Genomic DNA, 17,593 nt, shown 5'->3' with positions numbered 1-17,593 from the left:
ATGAAGTAGTTATTAAAAGTACCAGTATATCTCAAAAAGAATCCATCATAAATTATTGTTGTTTAACTCAAACATGGGAGGTTGCTTAACAGAAAGAACCAAATTAAAAGGATATGGTTTGCTTCAAATTATTCATCAAAGTGGTGATAGATGCCTATAATCACAGCTACTCAGGAGGCTAAGCCAGGAAGATCAAAAGTTCTAGGAGAGCCTAGGCAACCTGGCAAGACCTCATCTCAAAATAAATAAATAAATAAATAAATAAGCAAGCCCAAACAAAAGAACAACAACAAAACAAAAACAAAAAACCCAACAAGCTGGACTTGGTGGTACATGCTTGTAGTCCCACCACTTCGGAGGCTGAGGCAGGAGGATTGCTGCCAATTGGAGGCCAGTATGGGCTACAAAGTGAGTTCAAAATCAGCCTGAACTGCATAGGGAGACCCTGTCAAAAAAAAAAGCAAGCTAGAAATACACATTTTGTTTTTATTTTTTTAAATCTGCAAGAATGGGCTGGGGATTTAGCTCAGTGGCGTAAGCACCTGCCTTGCAAGCAGGCAGTCGTGAGTTCGATCCCTGGTTCCCATAAAAAGGAAAAAGACCAAAAAAAAAAAAAAAAAAAAAAAAAAACCCAAAACCAAACAAACAAAAAAAACTGCAAGACCACTTGGTTTGGATGGTTTAACTTTTTCAACACTCAGCACATTCTCGCCTCATTTCCCTTCTAGAGGAGGGAAGTTTTTCTTTTTGTTTTTGGTGCTGGGGATTGAATCCAAGTCTTTTTTGCTTTTTGGAACTGGGAATTGAACTCAGGACCTTGTGCTTGCTAGGCAGGCACTTGTGCCACTGAGTTCTAATCCCAGCCCCCAAGAATCCAGGTTCTTGTGGCTGCTAAAGCATATATACTACCATTAAGCTATATCCCTAGCCCCTCGAAACAGAACTTTCAACAGCGTAATATACCTCAGCTTCAGATACTTGATACTGTTATTTTCTTTTGGTACTGGAGATTGAAGTGCTTGCCAGACAGGTGCTAAGCTGCTAAGCTGTATCCCTGGACCCCCCTTTTTTTCTTCTTTTAATGGTAGCAGTTTTATTCAAGATAGGAGAAGAAACAGGTTCTACAGAGCAAATTTGGGCCAAGTAAAAGAAGTATACCCCATAGGAATAGGGGTTTAGCTCAGCAGCATAAGTGCGTGAATGGCAAGCAGATCATGAGTTTGATCCCTGGTTAACCCCCCCCTCCAAAAAAAAAGGAAATTAGAAATATACCCTATAGTGTGTGAGGGCAGCCACCGTGCAAGAGATAGCACAGAGGGCTTTTGTTTTGGCTTTTGAGATAAAGTCTCACTGTGTAGTTCAGGCTAATTTTGACCTTGAGATATCAATTTTAAGGTTATATATATATATATATATATATATATTTTTTTTTTTTTTTTGAGAGCTCCTAATCATTAAAGAAAAGCTAAGAAGCTTTTCTGATGGGACTGGAAGGTAGTTGTGGGAGGCTTCCACTATAGTTGGAGCAAGTACAGTAATCCTAGCACTTAGGATCCTGAGGCAGCAGGATCTTGAGTTTGAAACCATTCTGAGCTGCACAATGAGTGTAAGGCTGGGCTGGACTACAGAATAAGAACTGGTCTCAAATGACCAACCAGCGGGAATAAAACAATGTAGTCACTGAAGGGAATGAAGACAAGAACCGAAGTATGTGGTGATAAATATAAACAGGGAGGTGGGTTTGATGGCATATGTCTGTAATCCCAACTACTTGGGAAATGAGACAGGAGGATCACAGGTTTGAGGCCAGCCCAGACAACTTAGTGACTTAGTGAGACTCTGTATCAAAATAAGAATCAAAAAGGGCTGGGAATGTTGGTTTGTGCAAGGCCCTGGCTACCATCCCTACTGCGGCCCTCGGGATCAGACTTTGGTGCTCTCTGCAGATACCTTGGCAGCATTGTTCTGGGAGACCTGGGATGTTGTGCTGTCCTCACTTTCTTCTGCTGTGCTCCCCTGGGAATCCTGGGACACAATCTCTTCACCCTAAATGCCAATGGGCCAGAAAATGGTGGGTTATACTCTGGGTTTTAGCGTACAAAGAGTGAGTTTACAGGCAGTAGAAACATGGACACCAAGTTGTGACCCAGCACCAAAGAAGGGATGTTTAACCCTCTGCCTCACACCCCTGCCTCTGATGCAGCAGAAGTTCCACAAAAGGTACATTTCTGTTTTCTAGTACTACACTAGATTTTACAAGGTCAGATTATACTGATGAGTCAGTCAATGCTGAATATGGAACTAAAATTTCCCCAGCACTCAGAGGCACATAAGCCCTATAAACTAGTCACAAATGTGGGAGAGGAGGAAGAACAGGGTAGCCAAGTGGCTTAAGAGCACCAGCTCTGATCACTGGCAAACTCAAATCAGGAGCTACTTCCACAGTTGCAAATGGTCTTATGAGGTTCCTCCTCTGGGTTTTGGTTTTCTCAAGGAAACAACAGAACCTGCCTCACAACGATGATGTGAAGAAGGGAAGCTACTTCTCTGAGGTCTGTTCTTTTCACATATAACCATTCTAATACTCAAGACACTGTAAGTATGATTGACAAGTGAAAAACACTGGAACTCCAAAGCAGTAGAAAAGTAACACAAGCTTTCAGCTTTTATTTTTTTCAGACAGAGTCTCACTGGGTAGCTCAGGCTGGTTTCAAACTCACAGGAATTTTTCTGCCTTGAGGATAGCTGAGATTATAGGCAAGCACCACCACAGCTGGCCAGCAACATAAGGTTTCAGTCTTACAGATAGATAACTGAAAGACCCTACAAACGTTCAGGTGTTAAAATGGCCAGCAATTGACTTCAGAAATAAGACTGCTTTAGGAATAAAGTCCCAACCAACCAAAAGGAAATTTGTCCATATTCAAATGGATCTCCCTCTGGTAGGGCATAGCATGCCCACTGAGGCCCCATTTACATCAATGGCAGGTTTGGGCTCCTTTTCTGGCTGGGATGAGTGATGTAGCCTGTGACAACCCCATCACCTAACTTTAAGAACTGAATAGTCACAGACTTAAAAAGTGTTATTGAGCAAGCAGGGCTTACGTTACCTTTCTTAAATTTCTTTTAATACTTTTTTTTGGGGGTCTTTTAGAGAAAGTAAAACTGCAATGCAGTTCAGGCTGGCCTTAGGCTCACTTTGTAGCCCAGGCTGGTCTCAAACATGCAAGCAATTCTCTTACCTCAGCCTCCCAAGTGCTGGGATTACAGGAATGCGCCACCATGCCCAGCTTCTTTTAATACTTTTAAAAAATGAAGGACTTAGCACTGACAGTCTCTATGCTTACCTGCAAGTCCCGGTTTTTGAGGTTGCCTAGCCAGAAAGCCTCTCTACAATTGTTGAGGACAAGCATTGCCTTGACTCTGCAAACCAACTGCTCCAGTGTCTTTTTAAGCAAAGGCACATGTTTGGTGAGTCTTGTATCCTGATGAATCTGAACAAAAATGAATACAACCATTACATCTGGGTTTATCATGTGCTCTCACCCTTCCTATTCCTCACACCTTGAAAAGAGTAAGATCTCCCACCCTGCCTATATGGTCCAGAGACAAGGTCCATGAAACAGGAACCTTGGCAGAGTACTCCACGGACAGTGGCAGCAAAAAGATTAAAAGTAAGGAAGACTTTTAGGTTCTTTTTGACCTCTTACTGACCAATTAGCAATGCATTTACCTAAAACGTTCTTTTTTTTGGCACTGGGGATTAAACTCACAACTCTGAGCTTGCCAGGCAGGCATTTATGCCACTGAGCTAAATCCCAGGTCTTACCTAAAATATTCTTGAACAGAAGGCCTGTTAGCTGAGTCCTTAAATCACCACTGTATGCCCTTCTTTTTGGATACAGAGGCTTGCTATGCAGTAAAGGCTGACCCTGAGTGCACTAATGTGGGTTTGAACCTGTGGTGGAACTCTGGGATAGTTAAGTGTGTACCACCCTGCCTGGCTGTTTGGCACTTCCTGAATTTAGAACCAGAGACTGAAGTAAACAAAAGGAACTGCTCAAAGAACCATTCGATTTCCTAGGTGGCTGCAGAACTCCTAAGGGTTCTGTGTTCCTTCAGACACAAGGACTGTTTCACCAACTGCTGAGAGAGTAGCAAGCAGAAGTCTTTTAACACCGAACTGTCCCAACAGGAGATTGTGTATTACTTGACAAGCGGAACATACGAAAAATTCTAAGAGGCCGCTTTAGAAAGACTTCTTGTCTCAGTAGTCATCACTTAACATTTCTCCCAACTGCAGTACTTCATTTTCAAAAATTTTTTTTAGGGGCTGGGGATTTAGCTCAGCGGCATAAGCGCCTGACTTGCAAGCAGGCAGTTGTGAGTTCAATCCCTGGTACCGATAAAAATGAAAAAGACAAAAAAAAAAAAAAAAAAAAAAAATTTTTTTAGTATTTATTTTTCTGAGGCAGGGTCTCATTATGCAGTTCAGGCTGACCTTGAGCTCATTTTGGTGAGCAGACTGGTCTCAAACTCGCAACAATCCTCCTGCCTCAGCCTCTTGTGTGCTAGGATTACAGGCATGAGCCACCATGTTCAGCTTGCAGAATTTTATGGTAGCACTGGATATTCCTCACGCAAGAGACCAGAAAAAAGAACAGTGGAATTGGAATAAAATTTCAGATACAGAATATCCTTTTCTAGAAAACTGCTCAATTTCAATCAGCAACTTAGGTTTTCCTTCCTTTTCCTTTAATGGTAATAGGAACCAAACATGTTATGAGATATATATATATATATTTTTTGTCTTTTTCTTTTTTTATGGGTACCGGGGATCGAACTCGTGACTGCCTGCTTGCAAGGCAGGCGCTTATGCCGCTGAGCTAAATCCCCAGCCCCACTAAACATGTTATGAAACTTGTATGAAAATGCACTACCACTGAGCCCTTTTTATTATATTTTGAGATAATGTTTTGGTAAATTGCTGAAAGTCATAAGCCTGCCTCCGTAACCTGAGTAGCTGTAATTCAGAGGCATGCACCGTGCCTTGTGAAGGCTCTGACTGCCCTGAATAAACTGCCTCTGCACACAGTGCCCTGTGCAAAGGCACAGGAGGGCGGCAGGAGCCTGGCCCCAGAAGCAGAGGCTAAGGCCTGCTTCCCCTTACCTTAGAATGCCCACACAGGTGATGAAGCAGCCTCGTATTCAGCTGGAAGGTTTCCAGCAGGCTCAAAACATCTTCCTAAAAACAACAAAATTCATAAGCCCAGCATGAAATGTTCTAATCACATTTTAGATGCAAAACATCTTTGCAATCCAAAGAGGCAGAACTTCAGGTTCCAGCCCCCGAGGATAATCATCTTAACTGACCCTCAGCAGTGGCGCTGGCTCACACTTGCGGCTCCAGCTTCTATCCCCATGTCAGTCTGCCAGGTGCAAGACACACACTGAAGTCTGAAGTACATTTTCCCATCTCAGCTTTCTCATTTGCAAATTAGGATAAATTACCACTTCTCTTTTCTCTTTGATGGTTATGAAAGACTAACCAAATAGCAAACAGGAGGGACTTTGGTATTTTGCAAAGTCAATTTACAAAATATGTATGACAAATTATCTTCATTTTTATCTTTGTTTTACAACTGTAGCCCCAGGTGTCACCTGGCTAAAAAAAACTTCACCAAGACTACACACTAAAACAGCAGTTTTACAACACACATGAGATCTATTTTTATGACTAGTTCCTAAAAGTAGACACAGCTCAGCAGCATAAGCACCTGCTTTTCAAGTGCGTGGTCGTGAGTTCAATCCCTGGTACCGGTAAAATAAATAAGTAAGTAAGTAAGTAAGTAGAAAAAATTAAAAATAAAAAAAAGTAGACACAGGATAGCCCAGAATAGGCACATGACAGGTAACATGTCAAGGCCTGGACTCCAGCAGCACAATGAAGCAAGCTGAAAGGGATTCCTCAGACCAGGAATACCATGCCTGCAGGTGGCCCTCTGTAGAACACTCAGTCCTGTGGAGACCCCTTGGGCTAGCCTGAAAGTGGTGTGAGACACCATGTGGCCCAGAACTCAGGCAGAGGGACTGTTCCCAGCCCAGCCCATAAGGGACTGTGGCCTTATCTTCTCAGCAGCTCTTCAGAGCAAGCCTTTGCTCTCAACTCTTACCCGGTGCTTTCTAAAGCTGAAGTCTAGGAGCGGCATACATTGCTTCAGAAACGCTTCCACAAAGAGACGTCCATACTGAAGAAAAGAGACACACAGGTGACTCTAGCAGGAAGCTTTATGTGAAAAACTCTGCCAGTGACAGCCTAGCACTACCAGGCCCAAGAAGGTTATGTTTTTATTTTTATACATAAAAGACAAATTTGAGCTAGGCAAGGTGGTGCACACCTGTGATTCTAGCACTCGGGAGGCTGAGGCAGGATGATCATCACAAGTTCAAAGCCAGCTTTGGTTACATAGTAACTTCAAGACCAGCCTGAACTATCTATAGTGAGATCCTGGCTCACAACAAAACCCAAAAATTCAAATAGCGGTACATTCCTGTAATCTTAGCTACTAGGGAGGCTAAGGCAAAACTGCAAGTTCAAGACCAGCTGGGCATTTAGCTCAGCGGCATAAGCACCTGCCTGGCAAGTGTGAGGTCGCAAGTTCGATCCCCAGTACCAAAAAAATCCCCAAAGGGCTGGGGAATGTAGTTAGAAGCAACTATGAGGTCCTGCGTTCACTCCCCACTACCAAAAAACAAGCAAAAAATATGGAACAGTATAAAAAGGTTGATCTGGAAAATGCAGGCAGAATTTACTTGCCTTGGATATGGCTGATACAGCCACAGGCCACAGGCCTCATCCAGCCCAAGAGTGGGTGGGAAGAACTCCAGCTCCCAAGGGTAACTCATTCCTAAGAGGAAGAAACTGCAGAGGGTGGATTTCCAAACTGGCCAATCACAGAAATCACGCTCTCAGACTGACTTGTCTCCTGTACTGTGCCAGGTGATATATGAGTGGAGAAGGGGAAAGAGGCCAGAAAATAACAAGAACAGGACACCAGGCCAGATGCACAAGGCTGAGCCATGAGAATCACAAGTTTAAGGTTAGTTGGGACAACTTATCCAGACCCTTCCTCAAAAACTACAACAAACAAAAAAACAAAACAAAAAAACCCAAACCAACAGGGGTATAATTCAGTGGTTGAGCATCTGGGTTCAATCCCTAGGACCATGAAACAAACAATAAACAAGGTCCAATAAATCTCTCACCTTCAAACATGCATGCAGCACTGGATGACTATCAAACACCTAGAGGCATAAAAGACAAGGAGCTAAATTGAAGCCTGCTCCTCGAGGCCGGCCCCTTTCAACTGTGCACGGCAGTTCCGGGAGCTACAGGAACTTCTAAACCAAAGAAGGCACATTGGCTGGTTTATTACAAATTAATTCACAGAAGAAAGTAACTTCCAAAACTGAACTCTAAGAGAAGGAAGAGAGGAGCAAAGGAAAAAAGGTAAGGATTCCCACTGGGCAGGTGGAGAGCACGGCTCTGTCAGAGGGTTGCAGCCTTCAGAATGATGCAGTGAGGGAGGGAAGTCGTCAGTGGGCGGGATGTCAAGGACTGGAGCACAAGCCTGAGCAGAGTGCAGGCACTGGAGGGCCAGTGAAAGCACTCACTCAGGAGAACCAAGAATGACGGGGGCTAAGTAATGTGGTCCAGGTGGGAGGCAGGGAAAAACAAACACCACCACCTAAGGAGAGACAGCTGGCCTGGAAGAGCCAGAGACAGGCTGAAAGAAAGGAAGACAACCAGGGGGTCCCCAAAGAAGGTGGGAGGGGAACAAGGAGGAGCAGCTTTGAAAGCCCTCTAGGCAGTGTTTCAGTGACCACTCGAGTCAGGTCAGCGAGGCTCCCTACTCACTTTTTAAAAAAATTTTCTTCCCTACTCACTTTTATCAGGTTGATGAGGATACTGAAGTCTCGAACAGCCATGTTCCAGTACAGGAGCTTCTCTTCATGGACCTGGGGATGCCAAACACACTGCCTGTGAATCACAGCTACAGCCTTCTCCTCCTGGACTCCCGATATCACACAGGTCTTCATTTGCACAGCTATTCTGAGATGGAAGCCAACTGGCCCTCCAAAAAGCTGTAACATCCAGTGGACCCAAGAAGATGATCTGAACTGTCACATTGTGGTGACGCCACAGTACTTCTACATAGATAAAGAGCCTCTGCAGCACGCTTGCTGGTACCCAGAGCTCATTGGCTCCCGAGGCCCTGTGCCTGCCCTTGCTCTTGCTGAGTTCTGGTTCACGGGCTGTCCAGGCCTACACGTCTTAAACAGGTTAGCTCATCTTAAATCAGCTGGCCTTTCCCTTCCCACCTTTCCCCAGCAGCCAGGGAAAACAGGGCCCCATTTTCACTAGAGGAAAAGGAAATTAAAACAGAAGGTCTTTGAAAAAAAATTCTAATCTTGCTAAATCAAAGGTGATAGGTTAAGAAGAACACTAGACCCAAGAAATAAAAGAATCAGAAATTTCCAAGCAATTCAGCGTTCATTTCCTGGTGAGGGGAGTGTCTGACCCACCTTTGGTGGCTGTACTGCTGAGCCAGCCTGGAGACTTTTCACTGTCTTCTCCAGTTTAGCCATCATCACACGGAAGAAAATGACAAAAGTCTGCCTACGAGAGAAAAGCAAGCACATCTACATAACGATGCCCTGCTCAGAAAGAATTTTCAGGGCCAGGCACAGTGCATGCTAGCGACCCCAGCAACCAGGAGGCTGAGGAGAGAGGATGACAAAGTCAAGCTCAGCCGTGGCAACTTACTGAGACATTTTCTCAAAATAAGAAAGCCCTGGGGATGTAGCTCAGTGTGAAGGCCGACTTTAATTCCCAGGACTGCAAAAAGAAAAGAAAAAAGCAAAGAAGGGAAAGGAACAGAGAGAGACAGATAACACACTTAAGACTTCCTGGGAAACGTTCACTAGAACAAAAGTACCTTCTTTCCTCACCGCTTTGAATGTTCTTTCATTAGAGTCCTTTAAAGAGGGAGAAGAGTAGGAGGAGTCAGAATGAGGCCGAGTCAGCCCACGAAACAATGGAGCTGACTTTCATGACAGGTGGCAGCAGTGGAACGGGAAGAACAGTGAACTGGTGGGGAGAAGATTTGGGTTGAGTGATGGTCTGTGGTCATCCTACTGCCCCCATGCAAGCCGGTGAGGTTCCCTTTTCACTTTTGTTTCCTCAACTGTAGTGGAGGAGAATGATGACCACTCTTATGAGAATTACAGAAAGGGCCAAAGATTTGGAACGTGAAAGTGCTGTATGAACCATATGAGTATAAGAGAGCTACTAATATTATGAGATCCAAACCATTTTAGACATACAAAATTAGATACAGGGGCTGGGGATTTAGCTCAGCGGCATAAGCACCTGCCTTGCAAGCAGGTGGTTGTGAGTTCGATCCTCAGTACCGATTAAAAAAAAAAAAAAAAAAAAAACTAGACAACAGTCACCCTCCTTGAAAAATGGTCTCAAGTTTAATTAAAAAAAATTTGGAGGAGGGGCTGGGGATTTAGCTCAGCAGTGTAAGTGCCTGCCTGGCAAGCGTGAGGTCGTGAGTTCAATCGCTGGCACCAAAAAAAAAAAAAAGAGAGAGAGAGAAAAATATTTTGTGGCACAAGACTGAACTCAAGGCCTTTGCACTATACTACATCCCCAGTGCTGTTTTCACTTTTATTTTGATAAAGAGAGTCACTAAGGTGTCTAGGATAGGTTTGAACATGAAATCCTCCTGCCTTAATCTTTCAAAGAGCCGTACTACAGGCATATGCTACCTACCGTGCCTAATTATCCTGGTTTTGTAATGCTGGGCACTGAACACATGCCTCATACATATTAAGCATGTGTACTACCCTTAACTATAATCCTAACTCTAGTCTCAAAGTTTAAAGGAAAAAAGCAGAGAGAGGCAAAGTTCATTACCCTTGAACCCTGCACCCACTAAAACTTCCCTCCCAGCGAGGTCCTTCTACAGACTAGCCGAAGAGCCCTTGGAAGGAAGGTAGAGCAGCAGACACTCCATTCTGAATGAGTGACAGTACCACCACCTGTATCAGAACTTGGAAAACACATCCATCGGGCAGTATTGTGGGAAACTACCCAGAGGACTCTCCTGGAACAGAAGAGCAACTATCTTCATTTTGGCCCTGTTTCCAAGTATTGGTATGTACAGAGCTGGCTAGGTTATTTCTTTTCCCTTCAGCTAGCTTTAAGCAACGTAAATTGGGCTGGCTGAGGGGCCAATGTATAATCTGTGAAGCCGAGTGACAAGTCAGTGTTACTCGTTCAGTGACTTCCCAAATACGTAGTTGAGTCAGGTGGGATGGAGTGTGCTCCACGCTACCGGCTAGGTCTGAGCCTCAAGAAAGAGGCTATGGCTTCCCACATCAGAACTGAAGTACCAACCCAAATTATTAGATACTACCCCAGCTGTGTTATGCAGATTACTCTCTCTACATTTCACAGAGGTGACCTCAGACCTCCTACCTAGGCCAACTCACAGTAGTCATAGCAGTCACGTATTTCCCACCACTCTTAGTGTCACTCCTCCCAAGCCACTCCCCTCATGGAGGATTATTAAAACCCAAGCTGGGCTCTGGGTTAGGGCCTTTGGGCTGGTGAACCACCATCTTGGCTAGACTTAGAACCTCTGGGCTCCCTAAGACTGTATATATGTCTTAGTGTTTGAATTCTTGCCTTAGGAAATGGTAGACTGGAATTAACTCTCTAGAATTCTAGTACCATCTCCATGGGATTATATATATAAACCTTCCAGGACCGTGATGAGGACGGGAATAGATTCTCCACACAATGTGACTTTATCTTAGGAAAATGATGGCAGCCAAGAGCCCCATACCTGGTCAGTGTAGGGAATGTGGGAGAACAGGCATCTTTTGGAGAGTGGATCAACTCTGGGACCCCAACGCCAGCAATCTCCTCTATGGCCTTCAGCACACTGTCTGTGTGCTCCAGGTAAATGCTGCAAGGAAAGTCAGAGGGTATGAATGCCAGCCACGGAACCCTCATGTCCACATTTCTCTCATGAGATACTGCCCACTATTAAGCTTTATTAACTCAATCATAAAACTGCAGACACCTCTGTTTCTTTCTGATTTGATTTAGCAACAAGGCATTAGTAGTTAACAGTAAGCAGAACTAGAAGTAATTAAGATCCACAGATCTCGAGTTACGTTCACTTTAAACATACTTCATTGTGCTCAAGTTCCCCCTAAAAAAGGTAATTTATTGGTGTGTGCCCAAGTGAGGGATTCTGATGGTGCTAAGTGGGAAAAGGCGATTGGCTCACTAGAAGACACTGAACACCTCACCAGAGCAAATCCTGAAGCTGATCCTTGAAAACAGAGGTCTTCTCTTTCTCTCCATGTGGCCACACCCGGCAGAGGAACTGTCTGGCCAGGAAAGCTGTTAGAAAACATAGCACAGGCATCTCACATGTGATAGAAACTAACCCCATTCTCTAAAAAAAATTACATATATATTTAATTGAAATAATACTGCATATATTAAAAGTTCATAGTGACATTTTGATATACAAAGATAATGTGTAATATCAGATAAATTCACTCATGTCTCTCACATTTTTGGAGATAATTATCGATTAAAAGGATTTTTATTAACTAAGAAGTCTCTGAGGTTTTTTTAAACTGTTTATTCCTGTTCCAATGACACTTCTACCAGAAATAAACCCATCCAAGAACCAACACTTAGCAGCCCTCAGCCCACCCTTCAGCATACACAGAGGGGCCACACAGGCACAGGGAGGAGCACAGCTGGCAGTGGAAGCTGGGCTTGCTCTCTTGGACAGAACAACAGCAATGGATAACCCAGGCTCAGACTAAGCCTCCCCTCTCACCAGCGGGGCATAAGAGAGGTTTCACGTATAATCATCTTGCTTTCTGCTTGTGCTGCCCAGTAGGATAAGCAGGATTTTAAGAGTTATGGTAAAAAAGAAAAAGGTCAAAAGGTATGATGGTGTACATCTTTGATCTCAGCACTCAGGAAGCTAAGGCAAGAACACTACAAAGTTAAGCTTAGACTGGACAATTTAGTGGTGTAGCAATATTCTGCCTCAAAAAAAAAAAAAAAAAAAAAAAAGAAACAAAGAAACAAAAGAACTGAGGATATAGCTCAGTGCAAAAGTTTAGTCCTCAATAAAAAGAAAAGTAATTCTGGCACTTGGGAGACTGAAGCAGGAAGACTCCAAATTCTAGGCCAGACTAGATCATAGTGAGACCCTCCTGTCTCAAAAAAACAAAGAACTAGCACTCCAGAGGCTGAGGCAGGAGGGTTACAAGGTTGAGGTCAGTCTAGACTACATAACAAGTTAAAAGGCCAACCTGGGATACATAGTGAGTTCAAGGTCAGCTGGAACTACATAGTGAGACCCTGTCTCAAAAAATGAAAGAAAGTCAGAAAAAAAAAAGAATGTTAGATCAGGAAAGGGGCCAACACTTCCTTTATATTTGATCCTAATTTTATCTCCCATTCTATTAACCTAGTGGTTTATGTCTTTTATCAAATGCCTCAGATAATTTAAAAAAAAGCAGCATCATATGGTTAAAATTTAAGCCAAAAAGAAAATTATCCACGACTGAGTGCGTAGCTTAGCACAAGCATAGCTTTCATATGTATAAGAAACTGGATTCAGTTCTCATCATCTGAAAAGAAAAAAATATGCTAGCTAGCTAGCTGATCTAACCAAAGTCACACCTAGCAATGTGAGTGGAAATTAGTCTTAGTCCCTTTTGGAACAGTGGCCTTCTTGCACGACCCTAAATGTCCAAGTTCTGAGAAGCTACAAGTTCGTAAGAAATTAATCCTGTTCGTGGAAAAAGAAAAAAAAGGAGGATCTGCGCAATCACCAATTTTTTCTTTCTTTGGAGCAGGATCTACTGATCTCTTGAAAAGGGCCATCAAAATTCTGATGAGGCAAAGACCACACTGGAAACTGGGGATGCTGTTGTGGAAATTCTGCAAGTAATTGAAGCTCTGGCTGTAAGGAGACAAGAAACCAACATGTAGATGGGTTTAAATTCACAGGAGTTGCTCCAGATCCCTAGTACTGTTCGACAGCCTAATCAGAATTATCCTCTTTTACAGATTTTTTTTTTTTTTTTTTTTTTTGAGACAAGGTCTCATTATGCAGTTCAGGCTGGTCTTGAACCAACTATGTAGCCCAAACTGGCCTTGAACTTGCGATGATTTGATGAACCACCTGCCTCAGCCTTCTGAGTGCTGAATTACAGGGGATACCACGCCTGGCTCTTTCTTCATTATAAACTGAAAAAAAAAAAAATCTGAATTCACTAGAGACAAGGTGAAAAGCAATTATGGCTTTTAATGACTATATCATATATGATCTACTTTCTATTCACGGATATAATGGAAGATGGGTATCACAATTATGCAAAATTATGCCTGAGGTTTTAGATAATTTGGTCCCAGGCTCTCAATACTTTAGAATTTACCAGAATATATAGTTGAGAAACTTCAAATGCTGACGGAAAACAGCTGAAAATACTAATTTCCGTTACAATTCCTAATGACCAAACATGTGCAAAGAAATCCTGCAATCCACTTTCTAGGAGAGCATTGGAAGGTTTGCATTACGGCCTACCTGAGAAGCTCCTCCAAGGCCTCATCAGGCTGTAACTGCTTTACTCGTCCAGTAAGGACCTCAAGGGCTGAGTATAGATAACTGTGATTCTCAATGTTAGAAAATCCACTCCTAAAGGAAAGTTAAATCAAGGTCTTTTAGCTGTTTCTGGGGGACAACTCAGATGGCATTTGAAGATCCTGGCCCCCAATCTGTGCCATTAGCAAGTCAATCATGTAACAAGCACTGAAAGGACATAAGCATCAAATACAGTCACAGCTCTAGGATGTGAGATCAGAAGCTAAAGTGCATTCAGAATAGATTTTACAGATCTAACAGTCCCCAGAGGTTTATCATCCAAGAAGAAAGTTCCTCGGTTTTAGAGGTAAGCCTCCAACAACACAGGACTAATTGTGTCAGACTGTCATAGTAGGGGCTGGATAAAGAACTGCTCTTTCACATGTCAAGTCTTGGTATTTCTCCCTCGCTCTCTCTTTCCATTTTGGTCTGTTTGAGACCGGTCTCTCCTTATGTAGCCCAGCTGGCCTACAGTTCAGTGATCCTTCTGATTCACTCTCCTGAAAGCTGGGATTATAAAGGACATATATTTAAACTGGGTGGGGGGGCCCACACCTGTAATCCTAGCCTTCGGGAGGCTGAAGCAAGGGGACTGTTTGCAAATTCAAGACCAGCCTGGGCTACAAAGGGAGCCCAAGGACAGCCTGGACTGCATTGCAAGACCCCGTCTGAAAAAGACCAAAAAAAGGACATGTATTTAACGTGTTGGTTTTGTTAGTTTTGACTTAAAAACTCATGAAATCATCACTAGAAGATAGTGAATATATCTATTATCACCCCCAAGGCTTTCTTTATGTGCCTGTGTAACTCATCTCCTCCTTCATACTTTTGCTCAGTGGTCTGCTTTCCACCATAGTAATATTATTTGATTTTTCTAGAATATGATATAATTAAAATACAATGAACCCTGTAGTCTTGCTTTTAACTTGCCATTATCCTTTTTACCCATGTTGGGGCACACAGTATGTCATCATACAGATATGCCACAATTTGCCTGTACATTCACCAGCTGATGGACATCTGGGTTGTTTTCACTCTGGAGATATTATGAATACAGACACTATAAACACTTGCATAAAATTTTTCTGGAGTCAGGTGTGGTGGCACACATCTTTAATCCCACAAATTCAAGGCCAGTCTGGGTTACATAGCATGTCCTTGTCTCAAAAAATCCAGAGATTTTGGGTAAATACCTAGGGAATAACAGGGTTGAAGCACAGCTGTGTCTGTGTAAGAAACTTTACAAACTGCTTTCCAAAGTGTTTCCATGATTTGAACTTCCACCAGTAGCACATAATCATCCCAGCTGTCCCACAACTGCACTAACACTTGATGCGGCGTGTCTTTCATTTAGTCATCCTATTGAATATGCTGTGCTTTTAATCTGCATTTCCTTAATGGCTAATAAAAACTGTCTCTTCAAGGGGTCAAGTCAGTGGCACAAGCAACTGCATGGCACGCACAAGGTAGTGGAGTTTGATTCCCTGTACCCACCCTCAAAAATCATCCCTTCATGTATGTATTGGCCATTTCTACCTGTCCGGATGACTGTCTATTCAAATCTTTAGTTGGGTAATACCTTTAATGACAAAACAAATGATTGATGAAGTTTACAGTTCAGTAGAAAAGACAGATGAGTAAACAATTACAAGAAAGTATGGTAAGTTTTGCAAGACAATTAGGAGAAAACCGGATCAGAAAGTCAGGAAAGAAGTTTACGTAGCTCAGGGACTAGAGAAGGTGTCTCTGAAGAAGTGAGTTTAAATTCTGACCTCATAGGATTTGGTGAGTCAGAAAAGACTAAAGCTTAAAGAGGAAGAGAAAAGTTGTTCAGGTGGAAACTGTATACGGTGCTGAAAAGCACTCAGTATGGATGGAAATGGAGAGCAAGACATAAGTGCAACGGCAGGAATGAGGCAGAAGTCCTGAGAAAAGCTCAAGAGTTTGATCTCAAGGAAAACCAAATTGCAATCAAAGTCCAAGACTAGGACAAGACAAAATTAGGCCTGTCTTGGAGGATCACTGTCACCAAAGGCCAAGACCAACAATGACACTAATCTGGTTCAGGCGAGATCAGTGCAGAGGAGAGATGGATTATACGTGGGAGAGAAGTGCAGAGTAGGGGAACAATTGGCTGAGGCAATTGGCAGTGCCCTTTACCAAGCTAGGCAGAGCCAGGCAATAGCGACAACGCGTCCTGCTGGAGGCAAGGAGTCTGAAGTGTTAATGACTCAGGGGGCGGGGGGGAGTAGGTAACTGGATGTACATGCCTGTAACTCAGTATACAAAATTTAGCATAAACCTAAGGTTGGGTTAGATTGCCTGGAAAACCTGAGTAAAGCAGACAGTGGAACTGAGTTCGATCTGGAACACTAAAGTATTTACGAGACAGACCTCCCTTGTTCATCTTACATCCATCCTGTGCATTCTGGGTCTCTCCTTTACCCCCTCCAGGTCACCCATCCTTAAGGGCCTGAATAGGTCTCCTGGAACACCCATCCAAAACACCCCCGTTCACACAGCATGTAGGTCTTTACCACACATACTAGGATTTATCCATAACTTCTCTAGAAAAAACACCGCAACTTTTTCTTTCTGGTTTATTTGTGTTTTGGGAATGGGGTCTTGATATGGAGTCCAGGGTGTCCTTGCTTAGGCTGGCGTACAACTTGGAATCCTCCTGACTCAGACAACTGAAATTACAGATTTGTATTCTATCTGACTCTAGAAACATTTTTTTAAAGTACTGAGGATCTACTACTGGGCTACATCCCAGCACATTTTATTGGAGATGGGGTCTTGCTAAATTGCACAGAATGGCCTTAAACCTGTGATACTCCTGCTCCAGGATCCCAAGAAGCTGAGATTATAGGAGAGTATCACTATACCACACTGAAACATTTAAATACCAAGTTAAATAGTTATTACAGAGATTGTGCTATAGGAAACTGAGGAGTAAAATGGCCGTATCTGTTATTAGTTAACTAACAATCAATACGTCACCTAATCTGTGCAGTGCGTTAACAGCAGTGGCTGTAAAAAACAAGTCAAGAGAAAAAGAACAAATTCACCATAGTTCTATATTATTTTGAACTTTTTCCTTCTCTTTATATCCTAGTGCCTGTTCATCAAGTACATACTCGTTTCTCTCCACCATTTCTCCCCATATACTCACCAAGCAAAAAGCCAATGAAAAATCTGCAGGAGCCTCAGATAACAGGAAGACATTATTTGGTACTCCTGAGCGTTCCCTCCAGGGCCACCCACTGTGGGCACACCATGATTCTCAGGGACTAAACACTAAAAGGGAAACAATGTTAGAGCAGCTGCTCCAGCAACTTCTCTCACTTCTCTTGTTTTTCTTAGTCAAAAACGAAATCTTGTATTTACTTATTGATTTCTAGGTCTCTATAATGATGAGACAGTCTTCTAACCTGAAAATAGTTGTGAATGTTTTCCAGATGGTTACACATTGGGGTTACCAGCTGCACAACACAATTAACGACTTCCGATGCAGAGCTCTGATGAAGATGTGAAAATCCAATATTCCGGCTTCCTTTGCTCTATAACAAATTCAGCATTATGGAGGAAGAAACTGTTTGATAGCTTCTCTGAAACTAAGAGTTCATTATGAAGTTTGGTAAAACTTTTTTTTTTTGTGTGTCTTTTTCCTTTTTATCGGTACCAGGGATGGAACTCACGACTGCCAGCTTGCAAGGCAGGCGCTTATGCTGCTGAGCTAAATCCTTAGCCCCGGTAAAACTTTTATTTGACTTTTGAGACTGGAGCTTGCTATTACAGCTCAAGCTGGCCTGGAACTCAATGGTGATCCACCT

At 43.0% G+C, this 17,593-nt stretch overlaps 1 protein-coding gene across 12 annotated transcripts in view; it reads right to left on the bottom strand.

Moving 5' to 3' along the window:
• Fancd2 (FA complementation group D2) overlaps window positions 1-17,593 on the bottom strand; it is a 73,335-nt gene that overhangs the window by 9,175 nt on the left and 46,567 nt on the right. For 7 of the 12 annotated variants that reach the window (XM_063225247.1, XM_013146294.3, XM_013146292.3 and 4 more), the window contains 13 exons: window positions 17,192-17,320; window positions 16,933-17,057; window positions 13,701-13,811; window positions 12,946-13,076; window positions 11,392-11,485; window positions 10,920-11,042; window positions 8,587-8,680; window positions 7,948-8,019; window positions 7,267-7,305; window positions 6,174-6,248; window positions 5,171-5,245; window positions 3,348-3,494; window positions 1,951-2,046 (listed from right to left, as the gene is read on the bottom strand). In XM_063225247.1, the coding sequence (XP_063081317.1) occupies window positions 1,951-2,046; window positions 3,348-3,494; window positions 5,171-5,245; window positions 6,174-6,248; window positions 7,267-7,305; window positions 7,948-8,019; window positions 8,587-8,680; window positions 10,920-11,042; window positions 11,392-11,485; window positions 12,946-13,076; window positions 13,701-13,811; window positions 16,933-17,057; window positions 17,192-17,320 (1,311 nt within the window). Of the gene's footprint in view, window positions 1-1,950; window positions 2,047-3,347; window positions 3,495-5,170; window positions 5,246-6,173; window positions 6,249-6,817; window positions 6,909-7,266; window positions 7,306-7,947; window positions 8,020-8,586; window positions 8,681-10,919; window positions 11,043-11,391; window positions 11,486-12,945; window positions 13,077-13,700; window positions 13,812-16,932; window positions 17,058-17,191; window positions 17,321-17,593 lie in introns of those variants that run through there. The other 5 variants (XM_013146290.3, XM_063225250.1, XM_013146291.3 and 2 more) reach the window with 4 other exon arrangements.

Source organism: Cavia porcellus, unplaced genomic scaffold (genome assembly GCF_034190915.1).
Source record: "Cavia porcellus strain 051 isolate PalLab524CR breed Dunkin Hartley unplaced genomic scaffold, mCavPor4.1 scaffold_15, whole genome shotgun sequence".
NCBI lineage: Eukaryota > Metazoa > Chordata > Mammalia > Rodentia > Caviidae > Cavia > Cavia porcellus.
This window is presented reverse-complemented; position numbering and strand designations above follow the sequence as displayed.